Source organism: Hyaena hyaena, unplaced genomic scaffold (genome assembly GCF_003009895.1).
Source record: "Hyaena hyaena isolate Hyena2069 unplaced genomic scaffold, ASM300989v1 scaffold_692, whole genome shotgun sequence".
Classification (NCBI taxonomy): domain Eukaryota; kingdom Metazoa; phylum Chordata; class Mammalia; order Carnivora; family Hyaenidae; genus Hyaena; species Hyaena hyaena.
The window spans coordinates 710,579-731,885 of record NW_024081325.1 but is presented as its reverse complement, the minus strand read 5'-3'; the positions used below and the strand labels follow the sequence as shown (position 1 = coordinate 731,885).

The 21,307-nt window shown below is 33.5% G+C and overlaps 1 protein-coding gene across 3 annotated transcripts in view; it reads left to right on the top strand.

The window, feature by feature from the left end:
- KCNT2 (potassium sodium-activated channel subfamily T member 2) overlaps positions 1–21,307 on the top strand; it is a 355,813-nt gene that overhangs the window by 178,246 nt on the left and 156,260 nt on the right. For all 3 annotated transcript variants that reach the window (XM_039217452.1, XM_039217450.1, XM_039217449.1), the window contains exon 13: positions 15,230–15,338. In XM_039217452.1, coding sequence (XP_039073383.1) covers positions 15,230–15,338 — 109 coding nt within the window. The remainder of the gene's footprint in view (positions 1–15,229; positions 15,339–21,307) is intronic.

Sequence of the window (21,307 nt, the reverse complement as noted above, 5' to 3'; positions counted from 1 at the left end):
CCAAAGAAACAGAAATACTAATTCAAAAAGATAAATGCACCCCTGTTTTTACATCATCAGTATTTACAATAGCCAGGATATTGAAAGCAACCTCAGTATCCATCAAGAGACAAATGGATAAGGAACATGTGGTATATGCACACACAGACACACACACACACAGACACACACACACACACACACACACACACACACACACACTGGAGTATTATGTAGCTGTAAAAAAGGATGAGATTGTGCCATTTGTGACAACATAGATAAATCTAGAAGGTATTATGCTAAGTAAAGTAAATCAGTGAGAGAAAGACAAATACCGTATGTATTCATTCATATGTGGAATCTAATACAAACAAATGAATAAATGAACAAAAAGCAGAATCAGATCTATAAATATACAGAACAAACTGATGATTGCCAGTGGAGGTTGGACAAAGTATCCCATGAAGACGAGTGGGACATACAGGCTTCCAGTTATGGGATGAGTAAGTCATGAGAATAAAAGACACAGTGAGGGAATAGAGTTCATGACATTGTAGTAGTGTTATATGCTGACAAATGGTAGGTACACTTGTGGTAAGCATAGCATAACATATAGAGATGTTGAATCACTATGTTGTACACCTGAACTAACACTGTGTGTCATCTATACTCAAAAAATGCTTAAAATCTTCCTATTATAAAAATGTTCTTTTATATTATTTTCTTTTATATAGTTACACCTGTTGAACACTATTGATTGCACACTTCCTGATAGATACATATGCATTTGTTATTGCTGGGTTGCAAAATTGAATGAATGAGTTCTTCTTTTGTTCTAATAACATTTTTTAAAACAGCCAGAATAATTCCAATTCTAGTACTAGTTTTATACATTCTTCTAATCGAAAGGAGATGCAGAGTTGTGAAAAACATTGAAATGAAAAATTAATAAATATTCCAAAGGATTCTGTGTTGGAATTAATAATATTTCATAAAAAGAAGTTGTATTCCTTTATAAAGTTTTATATTCTTTATTCACATATCATAGGGAATCATGAACCCGAAAATGCTGTAGCAGCATCTTTGGTAAAGCTTTTTCTTCTTTGTATTGAATGACAAAAGTTATATATATAAAAAAATCATTGTTAGTTTCACCTAAGTCAAAAGTCTTTCTTGATGATACTAGATCAACCTTAATTAAAAAGAATGAAGCTCATAATAATTGCTTTTGAAAGAAAATGCCTGTTCTGTTCTTAAGATGGTTATGTATTTATTTATTTATCTATCCATCTATCTATCCATCTATTTATTTGTTTATTTATTTATTTATTTATTTATATTTTTATTTTAAAGATAACAAGCTTTATCGCCCAGCAAGTGAAAATATTCAAACATGTATTTTTCTACATCCCTTATTGTAAAGGATGATAAATAACATTTTTGAAACATATTATTCTAATGCTAATTTTCTACAAAAATCTTGCAGTTCTAGTTAATATTGTTACTCTTGGTATACATATTTTAGCTCATTTTTTTTCAAGTCTTTAATAAAATAAACAAACAAGGAACCAAACAAATTTGATATTTCTTGAATAGTTTTCATGTGGTGAGGCATTTTATGCACATCATGGCATCTCATGCTCACTGCAGTTGTTTTACGGATGAGAGAACCATGGCTCAGGAGTGTTAATTAGATTTCCCAGAGTGGCAGAGCCTGGAGTCTCCCCAGGTCAGGTCAACTTTAACACTCTTTTCTTTGTACCAAAATGGCTTCCCATGGTGATAATAGCTTAGTGTTCAAATAGGTCACACATTTGTACATAAAAGTGGTTCCACAGTTTGAAATTGTAATCAGACTATATCATATATATGTAGGTGTCATATTAGGCATCAGTTGTCTATTCTATTTCTCATTTTTAGTCTGTTTCTTAAAAGAAGATAGTTTAAATCCAAGAAGCCACTGATACTATATTTTGTTTCTCTGCTTTGTAAGAATATGGTATTTGTTTTCTTTTTTCCTTCTGCTGTCATTCCCGATTTTCTATGATCAGTTTTGGTCTTTTGTACTTACATTTTTGTATATGAAGGCTGACATCATTTACCTTTTATCTGGTGATCAAAACTAAATGTTCTGCCATTGTTTATTGATGAAGTCTAAATGTTGAACGCAGTATACATTTAGAATTTTATGACTATGTACACACTGTTCACTGAAGACCCAGTGATCACTTTGATTACATTTTCCCTTTTTTGTAGTGTTTCCTGCCATCTCCTCAGTTCTCAAAATTAGGTGTACATTATAGGTATCTGTTACCATTCATAACTTTTAAATTGCGATTTATTGCAGATTTGCTATCCGCATTTATTATCCTATTGTATGTTAAATCATTATTCATATTTTCATTTAAAGTTTACATGTCTTCGTTCACTTAGCTTCACATTTACATGGGACCAATTGACATAATTATTTGTATGCTTCTTAGACCTGAGCATAGCATTTTACCCAAGGAATAAATGTGCCCTGGGGTAACACTATCACCATGTTTAACCATTCATTCACTGAACAAATATTTATTGAATGGCATATAGTCCAATTGAAGATACATTTATGAACATAACAATGAAAAAAATCTCAGTTCTCCTGAAGTTAGCCTACTAGTAGAAGTGACAATCGATACACTAATTAAATAAATAAATGAGTAGAGAGAACACTGGGGAAGAGGCATATGAAATGTTACAGAAGGCTGACCTTTTAGATTGAAACATTAATTCACAATTTTGAAAGATTAACTTAAAATATAAAGCTCATTAATTATTAAGAGAGGAACACATAAAGCAACACCATGTAGCTTTCATTAGAATATTTTTTATAACACCTAGTACTTCAAACTACTTGTATTCTTATAAGTATTACAATTCTTCTCCTTTTTAGGTCTAACTTCTTGAAAAAAGTGACACTATTTCAAAGTTTTGATGTCTTTAGATCCCTCATTCCAGTTTATACTCCATCCATATCCCTGATGGCCTTCTTTCTAAAAACCCCAAATGTCCCCTGGTAGAGAACATTTTGTATTGTTTTCTTGTTTTCCCTATTTTGTTCAATGATCATTGGTACCTTTTTCCTCCTTCATGCTATTCCCTTTTCCACTTGCTTTTGTGCCCTCAATCTTTGTAGAATTTCTTCTAAATAAACTTAAACCATTATTTCTCAATTGCTTTTAAAGGATCTTCTAAAAAAAGAGTATTTTATTTATTAAAAGATGAGTGCATCAAGAAGACATAGCATTCCTCAATGTACACACACACCTTATGATGAAACCTCAAAGTGGCAGAACTGGAAGAAGCTACAATTATAGAAATTTCGATATTGATCTTTAAGTCACTAACAGAATAAGTAGACCAAAATCAGTAGGGTTATAAAAAAATGAGCTACTTTTCACCAACTAGATCTAACTGACCTATAGAACACTGCATTCAACAACTGCAGACTACACATTTTTTGCAAGAAGTTATGGAACATTGAGAAAGGCCATAGGATGGAAAATAGAAGAAATGGTAGACAAGTTAAAAGAATAAAAACATACAGAGTATGCTGTCTCCTCATAATAAAAGTTAGAAATTAATAAGAAAAGCACAAAAGGACAATACCCAAATATTTGAAAATTAGCACAGTTCTAAATAAGTCATGGATAAAATATGAAATAGTAAGGAGGATCAGAAGTATTTTATTTGAATTATGAAAATGCAACATATCAAAATTTAGGGAACACAGCTGAAGTATTGCCTAAAAAGAGATTCATGGCTTTAAATTCTTGGATTAGAAAAGAAAGTTTAAAATTAAATGGTAAAGTAGAAGTAAAGGCAGCAATTACAAACTTTAGAAGTGGTTTCTGTAAATGGGAACAGAGAAATGGGGCAGCACCTGATGGTAATGTGTGTTGAAGGAAAACTTTGTTTCTCTTCTTTTTCTTTCTTTTTTTAGTGGGAAAAAATTTTTAGACATCTATATCCTAAAGGAAATGATCCACTAGAGAGGGTAAAAAATGCACGATACAGGAAAGTGAAAAATTCAAAGAATACAGTCAGAGGATGTATAAGATAGAATATGTTCCAGTGTATAGGAAGGTTTCCCTTTGCTAAGGGAAAATGTGTGTAAAATGCTCACTCATTTTAGCAAGAGGCGAGTATGTAGTCAGATGTGATAGAGAGCACTATGGACGCTTTCTTCTTATTTCTATTTTCTCATAGTAGTTGAGATCATCAGAAAAGAGGGAAGAGATGGTCAAGGTTTGAGGGGCTATATGTACTAGTTCTCTAGAGCAGCAGGAGAGTGAATGACCTCAAGAAATGTGGAGTTGCTGAGTAATGCTCCTCTCGCATGTGATATTATGGACTCTGAATGTGAAGTAAAGCCTGTTTAGCATATACGTGTGTTTGTGCCCAGCCATCTGTTATTTGTAGTAGAAAGAGAGTTAGATTTAGCAAGGTTGTAGTTCTGCCTATAGAGTAGGCCTGAGTCAGAGAGGCAAGCAAAATGATTGTTTATGCCAGAGTCTGCTTACTTGGTGAAACATTTGGTACAAGTGATAAACAGGGAAATTAGAATGTGGGCATAGAGATAACAAAATTAGAATGTGGGCATAGAGATAACAGAGAGTGAGAGTATTGATAGATTGAAGTTGCTGATGATGTCAGACATTCTTTGGAATCATAGTCCTAGACAGTGCGCTGGAAAATGAGAGGTGGTGAATGGACAGGTGATTGTTGGCTTATATTGTGATATGTTTTAAAAGGTTCAGACACAAGGGGCACCTGAGTGGCTCAGTTGGTTAAGCTCAGGTCATGATCCCACAGTTCACGAGTTTGAGCCCTGTGTCAGGCTCTGTGCTGACAGCTCAGAGCCTGGAGCCTGCTTCAGATTCTGTGTGTGTGTGTCTCTCTCTGCCCCTCCTCTGCTAGTATTTTCTCTCTCTCTCTCAAAAATCAATAAAACATTAAAAAAATTTTAAAAAGGTTCAGACTACTTTACTTTCAATGTCTTGTTCACTCAGTCTATCATCAGGTATACTCCTAAAGATTTGTTCAAAGTTAAGTCTCCAATCAGTCATTTTAATGTATGAAGTATAATAAATTTACCCTCTAGATGCGTTTTCTTTGCATCGGGGAAAGAATTTAATTTTTTGAACTGAACTGGACATATGGTTTTTTACATAAATGGCCTACTTCTGAAAAAAAACCCTGTAATGTTTGCTTTGCTCTTTTAGCTTTCTTGGCACAACTGATTTTTAAACTTTTTACTCCTTGAAACTGAAAAAAAGAAAAGAAAAGAAATATATATTAACACCTCTCATTTATTTGCCATTATTAAATATCGTTTACAGGCTAAAGATTATTTATATATATTTATACATATTATATATGTGATGTATATTTCATAACAACCCTGCAAGGATGTTATTACTACCTCCAGTTTGTAGATTAATAAAACAATAATGTGGTTAGCTATTGAAAGTTCTTAGGCACATAAGTTTCAGAGCTCACAGACCTAGTATTTATACTTTATTCTGTCTGTGTCAAGGAAAAATTGTATCAGACATTGTTAAACAAGCAAGGGAGATTGTATTTAGGACTGTTGCAATAATGGAGAGAGATGGAACTTAACTCCTTGGAAATAAAAGGTTATAGGATTTTAAAGTTCTTGGATGAACCAAGTGGAAAAGTTCTGGAGGGGAGAAATTGTTCCATGTGATTGTACCATGATTTGGTAATTGTCTTTTATGAAAGTTAGTGTCCTATACTCCCATAGACACTGGGAGGTAGGGGCTCTTGCTCCTTTGTTGATTGCTTTTCAGAGCCATGGCCCTCAGGTTCTTGAGAAAGACATTTCTGGTTTCTAAAACTGGTGAGAGCCTGGGAGAAGACTTAAATCTCAAAGGGGCAGAACAAAGGATTTATAACTGGACTTTTTCTAAAATAAAGGTTCAGAGAAAAGGGAGGTCAGATGCCTATAGTCAGGATGAAACCTGTCAGGAAATCAAGCTGAGGGAAACTTTAAAACCATCTTGGGTCATCCACCTGACTCCAATGACTTTAAGTTGTAACATTCAGAAAAAAAAAATTATTTTAAACTATATTGTTAGCTTTCCTCTTAAATGTCAAAGATGCTCATTTTTTCCTGATTATTACATGCATTTTTGAACATATGGAATCTTAGCAGAGAAGGCAAACAATCATCAAACACTCAGACAGCAAATTCCCTATATGACCCTTTCAGACAGCATGAGAAAAGAGCTGAAATAAAATGTTCGCAATTATAGGGGAGGAAAAATAATTTCCTTCTATGCTTTAGGCTTTGTGGCTGTTTCCCACTGCCCTCCGCCTGGTAATAAAAGACAGAATAACAAAAGAAAAGCAATCAGAAGTTTAATATGTATACCTCATGAATACATGGGAGATACCCAGGAAGACAGTAAAACTCCCCTAAATGGTCCAAGCCATCACCTTCAATACTATCTTTAGCCAATGACAACAGAACAATGTGGGAGTGGGGAGATTAGTTCTGGGAGGTTATCAAGAAAAGTACAGTCATACTTCTCTTTCTGGTACACAGAAAGAGCTACCCTTACAAATGGAGATTTACTTTATGAATATAGTTTAAAGGGTAGATTCTATTCTGGTTTAAGAGCTTCTCCCGTGGCTGCTTTTTCTCAAAAATAATCAGATCAAAATAATTATGCTAAAAAGGCATACTTTGGAATGGCATATTCTGCTACCCTTCACAATTTAAGCTTTTTAAAAAGAGTTTTACTTTGTCTGAAACAGATCCATTTTGAGCATTGCAACACTTTAACACAACAATCATTTCTGTTATTTCATTACCAAAAAAATGTACCTTAAATTCTTCAGAAAGATTTTGCAAAAAAATTTTTTTGCTTGTTATTCAACCCAGTGGTTAATAATACCTTCTCAAAAGCATCTTCCCTTCCGATTCATAAAATCATAGAATTTCAAACTGTGAATTTTAAACTTCTTAAGACACCCTGTGATCACCAGTATAACTCATTTTTAATCTGTCCAGAAATATCTTTTGGTATATTCTTGACAGATGATTATCCCTGAACTTCAGGTACACGCTTTCAAGATAGCCTAGCCTCTTTATGAATCACTTTGATGATTATTCACTTGACACATGTCAGTGAGCTTTGAGAGATTTTTAAAACACTATGGTCACAACTTTGTTAAGAATAAACCAGAGAAGACTCAAGAGGATTATGATCTGGAGTTAGATTTGGTATTGATGGTGATTCCTGAAGAACCTGGAAAGGACTCAAATATGCAAAAGATACTATTTAAGGGATGGAAGGCTCTAGGCAAATTACTAGAATTTAGGCCAACAAGCTCTAAAACAATCCAGGATTTCAGCTTTGAGAAGCATAGCACAAGAGAGCCTTTGGTTCTTCACAAGTATAGACAAAAAGTACATGTGTTATTTAACTAACCATAAAGTTGACTTGGTACACAGAGTCAGAATTTCTGTTAAGAAGATTCTAGGAATATACTGTATCTGGAAATCCCGACAGGCAGTCAGGTTTTTGCCATTATGTATCTGCACTCTCAGCTGTAAGAATGGACATCACAAGTAGGATTACAATCCCTGAGAGATCATTGGAAAGAGCAGGAAATACAAATAATCTTAAAACTGGATGGAATCCAAGATAATGTTTCCGTCTCAGACATAATGTCAAATCCTTTCTGTTTAAACTTGGCAGAAAGATGAAATTATCCTAGCAGTCCTACGAGTTTTGATACAAAAATCTAGGATGCTAGACTAAGATTTCTTTAATTACTTTTGACTCTGGTGTCCATTGTTCTTGAAGATTGGGTTACTGCTGAACCTATAGATATTTGACTCAAATTAGATAGCTTTCTAATAGCTTGGTAGTCTAAAAGGCAACATGATGATTTAATGTTTTTATATCTATTAGAGTTTTTGGTTATATGTTTCATTTTTAGTATTTTATTTAAGAACATTCAGAATTACTTTTGCATGTATATATACATGCATATATATAACCTTGTAACTTATCAGTTTACCTATTAGACCCAAACAATGTAATTGTGAACAAAATGGCCCCTTGCAGTCAAGGTGCTTTTGAGTCTAATCCAAAGCCTTGAGAGGTATTCTGGGAATATATTATTCTTCTTTAGGCAAGGATTATATTTGGCAAGGGTTATTTATTAAACAGTACATTTGAGTTGTGTTTAGGAAAGATTTTTTTTCTGGTTTGCTGCAAGTTGTTTTACTCTTGTATAAATGTTGTATCTACGTTGTTCAAGGATCTATAAATTGGGGGCAAATTTATTTACATATATTCAGTTTCAAAATTCAGTTTTACTTGACCTTAAAACTGTTTTCAGTAGATAAGTTAGCAAAATATACTCAAAAGATAAAAAATAAATCTATCATATGTTAAATGCTACAGATGTATGCTTATAAACTGAAAATGGGATTGGAAGTGACCTTTGATCAGACTAACATCTTAACCATTTTATGAGTCATAGACTATATTGGAGAATCTAATTAAAATTACAGGATCTCATGGAAGAGTGGGAAACAACTCATATATAAAATTTTGAGTTCTTTTATAGGTTATTTGGAGTTAAAGAATAAAGATCCTTGCCATAGGTAAGGAGATTTAGTTTAGGTCCTTAGAATGCCAACAAATAATTTTTAGATAGTTCAAATTATAAAAGTTGAGTTTTATGAAGATGATTTTAGCCAATTTAATATTTAGATAAAGTGACTTCAGGAGAATGTTCTGCTTTCACACTAACAATACACACCAATGATGACCCAATAAAACCCTCTGTTACCTTCCTTTCTTATTTAGTCTGTTTATTCCAAAGTTGTCATGGTCGATGCTTTTATTTTTTGGTTACAATTAAATTTAGAGTATCTCATTTCAGGCTGAATTTTGTCAGCAAGGGAAAAAAATCAATATCATTCTCTCTTGTTAGAAGAATGAATTAAAAATCTTGTTTCTGTGTCGTTTTATTATCTGTATTAACGAATACCTATTTTCTATTCCTCTTGTGACTTTTATGCCATAGTACACCTACCTCATTTCCTTTTTCCTAACCTAATGCTCTACTCACAGGGTCATAGATGCTTGTTGGTAGGGCACAGTGCATGAATAAAACAAGGAAGATTTATGGGCTTTTAGGACTCGTACTTCATCTTCATCCAGCTATTTATCCACTGACTTGACAGATTTAATAAATGCTTTCTGTGTGCCTGATGTTTCTTTACATCATCTCATTTGGTGCTCACAATATCCTTAATGAAGAAAAAATGGTTTTTCTTACTCATCTTTGAAAAGCAAATGAAAGCTTGTTGCTAGGGATGCACTTAGGATGAATGAAGTGTAAACATGGCCCTTGTCTTCTTAAGAGCTTACAGTATAGTAGGGATCAACTTAAAAACACAGGTGAGTGAATACTATGGTGGGCAAATATAGAATTTGGTGGGAACAGCCAGCATGGATGTCAGTCAGAAAAAGAGGATTTCCTAGAAAAAGTGACAGAAGTCCTGGAGGCTCAAGGATGGAGGATGTATTACCACTGAAACAAAGAGGGCAAAGGTTGGGGAAGTAATTTGGGGACAGTTTAATAAAGGGTCTTACAAGCCTTGTTCAGAAGTTTGGACTTGATGCTCAGAGTAAGGAAAGCCACTGTAGGGTTGTCAGCAGCCAAATATACAATCAGATTGTAGTTTGAAAGGGCAGTAAATCTGATAAGAACACAGAATTAGTAAAAAATATAAAACTTGAAATAGATTGATTTGGAGGTTGTTGCTTTCCCACCAAGCTTGAAGTAACAGCCGTTTGGACTCAAGTTGTGGAGGGAGGTTGGAGAGAAGTGGACATATTAGAGCAGTTTTAAAAGACACCATCAACAAGACCTGCAGACTGACTGAATGCAGGGATATGAGGGATGGAGGAGTTCAGGATTTAGTGTCGGTAAAACCCACCTCTGGGAAAAGGCAGAATTACCAGCAGGAAGATGAGTTCAATTTGGGGTAAAAAAGCCAAAGAACAATTAGGGACATTCATATCACAGAAGCCAAGGGAGAAAATTTTAGGGAGCCAGTGGTCTGTCACAGACATCATGTGAAATAAGAAGAGCAAGCTGCCTACATCCACTTTACAAACATAATCAAACCTTTTATCCTGAAAATCAGATTTTTTTAGTAATTTTACTTACGCAGTTTGTAAATTCTAGAGTGAAATTAGAACCCTGAATTTGTGACTAAAGCTCATACTTTGCTTATTTTTTTAATAGACTATTTTTTTTAGCAGTTTTGGGTTTACAGAAAAATTGAACAAAAATATGGAGAATTTCCACCATCCCTTTTCCCCAGTTTCCACTGTTACTAGCATCTTGCATTAGTGTGGTACATTTGTGACAACTGATCAGCAAATATTGATATTTGCAAATAAATGCTTTATTATTAATTAAAGTCCATAGTTTATATTAAAGTTCATTCTTTCATTTGTACATTCTGTGAGTTTTGACAAATATAGAAAGATATCTATCCATCAATACAGTGTCTTTCAGAATACTTGCACTGCTCTAAAAATCCCCTGTATTTCACATATCCATCCCATCTTCTCCACCTGCCCCCACTGCCAAGCCCGTTAACAACCACTGATCTGCTTACACTTTCTATAGTTTCCCTTCACCAGATGTCATATAGGTGGAATCATACAGTATGCAGCCTTTTAAGTTAGGCTTCTTTTTTTTTTTAATGTTTTTTATTTATTTCTAGGAGAGAGAGAGAGAGACAGCGTAAGCAGGGAAGGGTCAGAGAGAGAGGGAGTCACAGACTGAAACAGGCTCCAGGCTCTGAGCTGGCAGTCAGCACAGAGCCCGACGCGGGGCTCGAACCCACAAACCGCGAGATCATGACCTAAGTGAAAGTCGGACGCTTAACCGACTAAGCCACCCAGGCGCCCCATAAGTTAGGCTTCTTTTATTTAGCAGTATTCATTTGAGTTTCCTCTATGTCTTTCCATGACCGGACAGCTAATTTCTCTTTATTGCCGAATATTATATTGTTGGGATGTACCCATTTGTTTTATCAATTTACCTATTAAAAGACATCTGGTTACTTCCAGGTTTTTGCTGTTATGAATAAGGTTGCTGTAAACATTCAAGGGCAGGTTTTGGGTAGATATATCATTTGGGTAAATACCACAGAACACAAATGCTGGATGATAAGGTAAGGGTATGCTTAGTTTTCTAAGAATCTGTAGGCTGTCTTTCAAAGCTGCTGAACCATTTTTCATTCCCAGCAGCAATAAATGAAACTTGCTAGTGTCCCACATCCTCACTGGTATTTGGTGGTGTTGGTGTTTTGGATGTTAGTCATTCCAAAAGTTGTGTGGTGGGTGGTGTTTCACTCTTGTTTTAATTTGCAATTCCCTAATGATATATGATGCTAAGCATCTTTTCATATGCTTATACTTGTCATTATTTAAAAAATTTTTAATGTTTATTTTTGAGAGAGAGCAAGAGAGACAGAGCGAGAGCAGGGGAGAGGCAGAGAGAGAGGGAGGCATAGAATTGGAAGAAGGCTCCAGGCTCTGAGCTGTCAGCACAGAGCCTGACACGGGGCTCGAGCCCACGAAACCATGAGATCACGACACGAGTGGAAACCAAGAGTCGGAGGCTTAACCGACTGAGCCACCCAGGTGCCCCGCTTATTTTGTCATCTTTGGTGAAATGTCTGTTCAGATCTTTTGCTCATTTTCAAAGTGGGTTGTTTGTTTTCTTATTCTCATTTTCTCCTTTTATCAGTAACTTTATATTTAACATGAATCTCTCCTAAATTGCTTATGATTGAGTATTATTTCTCTTGTTCTTCTAATATTCTGTATGCTTTAATATGATTTAGCTCATTAACATTCATCATTTATATAGTTGGATATAGGTCTACATAAGTTGTTTTCTGTTTTCCCTTTTCTACTTTTAAAAAAATTATTTGACTTCTTTTTTCTTTTAGTAACTCAAGTTTAATATGTCTATTGGGTTTTTAGAAATTATCTTTTGAAAGTTTTTTAGCGACTGCTCTAGGGACTACAATACACATTTGCTTCATGTTAATATTACGCAATTTATTTATTTTTAAATAGCACACAATTTATTGAAGTTAGAAACTTTGCATTTATTCTTCTACTGTTATTTTTATAAATTTCATATCCCACAAAAGAATACTATATTTTTTTCTTTACAAAGATATATGTATTTTAAAGAACTCCAAAGGAGAACTATTTTATATTCACTCAATATTAAACATTTCTTATAGTCTTTTTTTTTTATTTCTAAAGTTTTCACTCTGGTATCATTTTCTTTCAGCATAAAGAAGTTTCTTATACTTTTCTTGTAGTGTGATTCTGATAATAACATGCTTTCTTAGATTTCATTAATTGAAAAAGCCTTTATTTCACCTCTTTGAAAGATTTTTCTCTATAAAATTATGAGGTAATAATTTTTTTTCTCCCTCATTCTGGAGATTGGGATATTGTGTACCTGGTTCCACAACTGCTGATAAGAGTCTTTGGTCATAAAACTGTGTTTCTTTAGCTGTTTTCAAAATATTGTCTTTACTTTTCATTTTCAATAATTTGACTACAATGTGATTAGTGTGGTAATCTTTTCATATATGCCATTTGGGGGATTTTCAGAGCTCCTTGAACTTAGAAAAGTATGCCTTTAATAAAATTGGGCAGTTTCTGGCTACTATTTCTTCAAATCATTTTCTGTTCTATTTTCTCTTTTGTGTTCTTCTTGGAAACCCAATTATATTATATAAGACATTTTTACATTGTTGCACAAGTCCCCGAACTCTGTTCCTTCTCTAGTCCTCTTCTCTTTGTTTTTCATATTGGATAAATTCTGTTGATCTATGATCAAGTTCACTGACTTTTTCCTATGTCATCTCTATTCTACTTCAAAGCCTATCCAGTGAATATTTTTCAGATATTTTAGATTTTTGTTTAATTAAAAAAATATTTTCTAGGGGCCCCTGGGTAGCTTAGTCAGTTAAGCATCCAACTTTGGCTCATAATCTCATGGTTTGTGGGTTCAAGCCCCGTGTTGGGCATTGGGCGTCTGGGACAGCTCGGAGCCTAGAGTGGGCTTCAGATTCTCTGCCTCCCTCTTTCTCTCTGCCCCTCCCCCGCTTGTGTGTGCATACTCACAGACTCTCTCTCTCTCAAATAAATAAGTAAACATTTAAAAAACTTAAAAAATATTTTTATTACTTTACTGAGTTTTTCTATATTTATTATGAGCATATTTCATTTACCTGAGTGATAATACTTTTGTTAGCTGATTTAAGCCCTAGTCTGATAATTAAAACATTTAGATCATTTAGAGGCTAATATTTATTGGACTTAACTTCGTTTGTTTCTCATGAAATAGGTTACAATTATCTGGCACTTTATATATTCAATAAGTTTGCATATTCTGAATATTATGTTATCTTGTGGAGACTTGGAGACTCATACTCCTCCAAAGAGTGTTGATATTCTTGTTTTAGCAAGCAGTTAATTTGGTTCACTTGAATGCAAACTTTATTATCCTAGCAGTTGGTAGTGATTTAAATCTCACTTGAGATTGCTCTTGTTCTGTCCCATGTATGCATGGTTTAGAGGTTAGCTGGTGTTGTATAAACTTATACACAAAATTTGTGGTTCCTGTTCTCTGCCTGTCCCTTTTCTGGGGTTTAACACCCATTCAGAATAATGTTTAATCAAATACCTGGGCACCTCATGGCCCTGCCAAGTGGATACATAAAATTAACCATCACACTGTATCAGGTTCATCATCATGTTTTGAACATTTGGCTGGAAGACACACATTGTCTGTTTATCTACGAAAGGAATTCTGAGTTACTATTCATCAACTTTCATGCAACTTAAAGTTACCAACCACTGACAGCAGCTTCTTTCTGCACTTCAATAAACAATCCCCTATATCCACTTGTATTTTTAGTTATCCTTTTCTTTCTCTAACAGCATTGTCCAATAGAACTTTCTGTAATGATGTAAATGCTTATATTTCCACTATTCATAAAGCTTTGGATTAGTCGCATATGGCTTTGAACACTTGAAATATGGCCAGTGCGACAGGGAAATGTAATGCTTAATTTTAGTTAATTTAAATTTAGACAGCCACATGTGGCTAATGGCTACTATAAGGACAGTGCTACCCTCGAACATGTTTTTGTTTCCTTTTTCAAAATGTATTTTAGCTAACTGACACATTGTCTAATGATTTGTTTGGATCTACTTAGTGAATTAAGTAATAATTTATGGGGTCACACTATGTGTAAGATTTAATGTCAAGCAGGATTTTTATTCCTTTTCTCAGTCTTAACTTTTTTTTAACTGTTTTGGTATTTTTAATATTCGAAAGTTACCGATCTTTTCCAACTCACCCATGCAGAGTCAAGATCCTTTTACTTTTATTGTTATATAAACATTTTTTAAATAGTGTATTATCGGGGCGCCTGGGTGGCTTAGTCGGTTAAGCGTCCGACTTTCGCTTAGGTCATGATCTCACGGTTCGTGGGTTCGAGCCCCGCGTCGGGCTCTGTGCTGACTGCCAGCTCAGAGCCTGGAGCCTGTTTCAGAGTCTGTGTCTCCCTCTCTCTCTGACCCTCCCCTGCTCATGCTGTCTCTCTCTCTCTCCTAGAAATAAATAATAAAAATATTAAAAAATAAAATAAATAAATAAATAAGTAAATAGTGTATTATCTACATGTAAGGTTGCTGTAGTTATTTCCCTTTTGCCAATCTTTCTAAAAGTGTTAAAATTGTTATAAATCCATATATTTTTCCATGGAAACTGTAATAAAAGCTCTTAGTTGTACTGCATTCCTGAAGGCTCCTAACCCTCAACTGTTTCCCAAGAGGAGTATTTTAAGTTTTTCAGGAAACTTTTCTCTTAATCTCTGCTCATTTTTTAAGTGCTGATAATTAGCACTGATTGAATTAGGTAGTGTTAATTTCCTTTATAGAAATAATAAATATTTTTTTAAAAATAAGTCCTTGCAATTAATTATTTTGTGTGTTTAACTTTAAACTATGGATGTGACCATTAAACACACTGGTTAATGATTTTTACTTTATGTATTATAGATTTTTCAGTTTCTTTTATGATAATTTAATATTTATCATTTCAGGACCACCAAACAATTTTGAGAGCATGGGCTGTAAAAGATTTTGCTCCAAATTGCCCTTTGTATGTCCAGATATTGAAGCCTGAAAATAAATTTCATATCAAATTTGCTGGTAAGTTTAATTTCAGATTTCAAATTGTGATAGTAAGTTATGTCTCTGAAAGTAGTGGCAACTTAATGTTCATGATTGTATAGAATAGAATTTTTTTTTATCATCACTTGTTATGAAAGAATTTATTCACTTTAAAAAGTAGTAAGATAATATTTTGGGAGTGTATCTTTAATTTTTTATATAACTTGGTGATTTTAGTAACTGAACTTCCTGGATATGTTGATAAGACTATAAATAGATTAGCACTTATAGTTTTATGCATAATATAAACACGGGTTTCAAATGCTGTATATCTTTTAATTTTTATGTTTACACAGGGAGTGCCTTACTATAGATTATTTAATACACCTGTAAAATACCCATGAATTAGAGTAATATTGAAATGTATTCAAGTACATTATAATAGATTTATTTGGAAGTAGATTTTGAAAACATTTCAAGAAAAACATATATGTGAGTTTTCATAGACACTGCTTTTAAAGCAATTTCATTCATTCACTTTATTTTTTTTTAAATGTTTTTGTAGGAACTAATTTTGACCCACGCAGTAATTTATATTCATGTAAAAAAAAGTAACAATTTTGTTTTTTTAACATTTCACCTTCCTAATTTAAAACTGCAAACACTATTAAGATGTAAACCATTTTAACTATGCATTAGCAAAATGTATTTCCTTCAGAAAATGTGTTTACATATCTTATAATGTTTACCTATTTGTATATGATATTTAAATGAAAAAATTATAAGCACTAAGAAATTTCTAAATAATAACAAATAAATATTGCAATTCAGTTTGCTCTGTTTTTTATCTTTTAGCCTTGCTTCTAATGATGTCAGTTTTTTCCTAAAATTTATAGCAACCAAAAGCAATGGCTCTCAATTATGGCTGCATTTAAGTATCTGTCTGGAAGTTTTTTTTAAGTACTAATACTAATTTAAATTGTGATGATGGTGCCAGGGTATTTTTAAGCCTGTTCCCTAAACTGAAAATTAAAAATAACAGCACCTCCTTTGTAAATGGCTTTGTGAAATTTAATGGAAAATACATGTAAATTCTCCATCTGCTACCTGTTACATATGTAATTGGTATTCAAGAAATGCCAATTGTTTATTTAAAAGACATTTGCAACTAAGATGCTCCCTTTTTATTGATATTTAGCAAAAGGAATATTTTTATAAAATTTTTATCACACTTGATAATGACTTATTATGATATAGTTTTTTTTAGGAAGGTGGTAATGGCATAAGCATCAGGCCAAGTCCTAAAAATAAAAATTGAAATTTGAGTGTCACCACTTAATATTTGGGTAGGAAAATTAGAGTCCTGAGCCGTATATTTCTTTTTTGTTAAATTACGTATCATAAGTATGATGTCTCTATTCCATTGGTCAGAATTAACAGTAAGAATTAAATAATATCTGAAACACATTAGGTGCTCAATAAATGGAAATCAAATGTGGATTGTAATTTTGAATGTTTTATTCCTAAATTTCAGAATAGATTTTAGTTCTTTTCCCCTTAGTAGCAGACTATAGATAGGCTCACAGCAGATAGATCAGACTCACTGAAATAGTCCACCTTTATCAACAAGAAATTACAAAGACTATTTGTATCGATTCTTTCATATTGTTATTTTGCCATTTTTTTATAAACCTGTTGAAATGAATGAGATAGTTAAAAGTTCTATCCTGATAGTGTATCACAATATTTCTAATGATACCTGCTGAAATTCCTCTTAATGATGTCTGTATTCTTTTATGGGTGAAATTACAACATCTCAGAGGAACTCTTATGTTATAAAAGATGAAAGCATCCTAGTTTCATTAAAATGTCATAAAACAGTTTGGGGTGATGTATGAGACTCTCAAACCAATATAATATATTTTACATCTCAGCATGAAGTTAAAAGATTATAGACTTTACATTTCAAAAGGAAATGTTTCAAGCTGTCACTTAGTTTTGTATGGAAGATTGTTAAAATAATGGTCTTCAATGAACCATGTTCCCCGTGTCTGTGTCCTATGTTGATGGGACCTTGCAGCTTATACCATGAAGAGATGAAATGCAGTTCCCCACCACTTTAATAGGGGCTGGTCTTGTGACTTGCTTTGTCCAATAGAATGTGACAAAAGTTACACTGTATGACTTTAGAGGTTAAGCCTTAAAAGCCTGTGCTTTTTACTATTCCTTCATTGGAACATCACCCAGAGACTGCTTGTAAAATATCCCAATTTAGCCTCCCTAAAGATGAACAATCACTTGGAAAGTAAGGCTTATCCATCCTAGGCACCTACCTCTCTAGCTCCTGACTTAACCATAGCCAACCCAAGGAGTCATGTTAACCTACAGAATTTTGAGAAATAAGTGTTGGTTGCTTTAAATCACTATGTTTTGTAGTTATTTGTTATTTGGCTATAGATAACTAATATCATTTGTAATAAAATAATAATTACTTTAATTTTAAACCATGTCACTTGATAATATTTATTATATTACTGTCTTTGCATTCTTATAAATGTTAAGTAGCACAATTCCAATTATCACAGGATATAAAGTGAGATAATTTTATTTTTGTCTGTTTATTTTAAAATATTTATGTATTTATTTTGAGAGAGAGAGAGAGAGGGAGAGAGAGGGTATGTGAGTTGGGGAGGCATAAAAGAGAGAGAGAGAATCTCAAGCAGCTCCATGCTATCAGCACAGAGCCCATCGCAGGGCTTGATCTCACAAACCGTGAGATTATGATCTGAGCCAAAACCAAGAGTCTGATGCTTAACTGACTGAGCCATGCAGGTGTCCCTATTTCTATTTATTTAAATAGCCCCTTCAATACACCCTAAATTGTGGCATTACTGCCATGACTATAATTTATGTATTTTTAAAAAGTAAATCCGTGTTTTTAAAAGATGAGAAGAAACTTCAAAATTTGAGTTATGAGTTTATAAAATATCAAAAAGTAAACATAATATAGCAACCTACCAATTATTACTTTATACAGATCTCCTTTCATATCATGTATGGATCCTTTTCTTCTGAACAAAATGACTATAAGCATTCATTAAGATAAACTATTGATTTGTTACAATGTGATTTGAATGAATTATTATATTATTACAATATTAATTATAATTAATAATCCTCTACAGTTTGATGAGACTTACATGAGAAAAGTCTAGGTGAGCTTGATTTCAGCAGCAGAAAAGATATGCTTTTGCTCATTTCACCAAGATAAGGCAGTAAAAATAGTAAGTCTAGAGATAGAAAGTCCTCAGTAGAATAGTAGCTATGAATCAGAATTTCTGAATATAAACCTATGCACACTACAAATTTTAATGAGATTCAATAACGTAAAAATATACTTCATAGATAATTTGATTATTTTAATCATCCCATATTTCCTAAGAAGAAAATAAATGCAAGCTCATAGAACAAGATTACTTTCAGCAGTTTTACTTTCATAATAAATTTGTCACAGTAAAGAGATTGATAGTGGGAAATCTATAATGAGATCATCATCAATCAAATCTTCATTCTACTATATAGTAACTGCATGATGCCAATTTCCTTAATTTCCATCAACTTGAGTTTTTAAAAATTTATTTATACTTTTTAATTTGAGAGAGAAAGAAGCAAGCAGTGGGAGGAAAACAAGGAGGGGAGAGAGAGAATCCCAAGCAGGCTTCATGCTCAGCACGGAGCCAGGTGTGAAGCTTGATCCCACAACTCTGCGATTATCACCTGAGTCAAAATCAAGTCAGTCGTTCATTTGGCACTCAAGTGCCTCTCAACTTGAGTTCCTTAATATATAAAAAGAGGATAATAAGAGAAACTAACCCATAGTGTTATTATGATAAAAAAAAATACTCAAAAGAACATCAGCCGCTAGTAATTCGTACCTATCAAATTGATGATTATCATTAATGTTGAATATCTATTTCTCATCCTAAAAAAACTCTGTTATCTTTGTTTCCAGGAAAAGTAACTGAGGATTGCTCAGGATGTTTTACAAAAGCTTATTATAGTAAATATTCAAGAAGCACATTGTTCTCAGCTTGCACATGTTTTGTAAAGAATAGAAAAAAAAAGACATTTCTCAGACTCATTTTATGAGGCTATCCTAGCCATGATACAAAATTCATTGGAGATAGTATGAGAAGTGATTAGAGACCAATTCAATATATAAAATATATTTGCAGAAGTAACAAAATAATGTGTTTAAAAAATAATATGTCATTACCAAGTTGAAATTATTGCAGAAAGAGATCATTATATTAAAGGAGAAAATAATATCATCATTTTAATGCATACAAGAAAAAGTATTTGCGAGAGAATTCAGTATCAATTTATAATTAAAAAAATAAAGAAACAAGATTAGAAAGCTATGAGGAAAATGTTCCTTAACCTAAGGAAAATTATCTACAAAATAACCTAGAGGAAAGAAAAGAACATTTAATGATCACGTATTGAAAGTCTACCTTGAAGATTAGGTACAAACAGAGGTGCTTACTAAAACCACTTTTACTCAGCATTTTCCTGGAAATCCTAAGGAGTACAATAAGACCACAAAAATAAATAAAAACAGTAATCATTGAAAAACAAGAAAAAAATTGACATTCTTTATATAAGATCATATAATATATAATTATACATATATTCCACTAAGAATAAGGAGATCTTATACATTTATATGATTTCCAAAATTAAATCTCTCCCCAATATAGCTTCAGTCTTTTTATCTCCAACTGTATAGTCAATATCTCCTATTAGGTTTCTAACACTTGTCTCAAAATTAAGATATCTAGAAATATTTATTGATTCTCCCTGACTTGAAATCTGTTTCTGTCTCTTTCTTACCATAAACCTATGAGTCATTCTTCCCTTGTTTGCATTCAATCCACCAAGTCCTATAGGTTAGACTCCCTGAGTACCCTGGACTTATCCACTGACACAAGGCTAGGCCATGCCATGATCATGGCTGTGACAAAACACTCCACTTTTCTTCTTTCCTGGGTATCCACGAGCTCTGCCTATAAGCCTTCTGTGCTCTTCATATTCCCCAGCCCATTTGTAATAGTGATTACGGTTTGTGTGTTATGGTTTTTGTACCTCCAATGCCAACCTAAACTCACTAGTTTCTTTTTTCCAGTGTGTCAATGCCAATGATAGTCTTTTACAATATCATTATTTTTTAAAAAATTCTTTCTTGTGGTTTATTTTTGTCAACCTCTATAGAACAAAAGTCAAATGGTACTATAGCTTTGGTTGTGTTAAATCTCTTTTCCAGTGAGAAATTTTTTATCAATACACTTCTTTTTTAAGAAGTGGCAGTTGGTACTGAAACATAGGAAGAAGTAATGGCAGTGTTCCATAGCTGTGACTAATTTAAAACTGTGGTTTTGTAACATCTTGTATTCTCTGTCAGCCCCTTGTAGGACTAGCACTTCTAGTAGAGTTTCTCCAAGGTCATATATGTGATCTGAAATCACCTAGGAAAAAGGACTCCACATTATCGAGCCCTTCACAGTTTTTCTCCTCCAATGCAAAACCATGATGAAAAAAGCAAAACATTATAATATTTCATCTTTCACACGTTTCTGGAGATTTTTTATTTAAAATCTTTTTGATTTTTTAGCTTTTAATTTTTTATTTATTTCTATGAGAGAAAGAGACAGCATGAGCAGGGGAGGGTCAGAGAGAGAGGGAGACACAGAATCTGAAACAGGCTCCAGGCTCCGAGCTAGCTGTCAGCATAGAGCCCGATGTGGCGCTCGAACCCACAAACTGTGAGATCATGCCCTGAGCTGAAGTCTGACGCTTAACTGACTGAGCCACCCAGGCGTCCCTAAAATTTTTTTTTAATGTTTATTCATTTTTGAGAAAGAGAGAGAGACAGAGTGTGAGTGGGGGAGGGGCAGAGAGAGAGGGAGATGCAGAATCCAAAGCAGGCTCCAGGCTCTGAGCTGACAGCA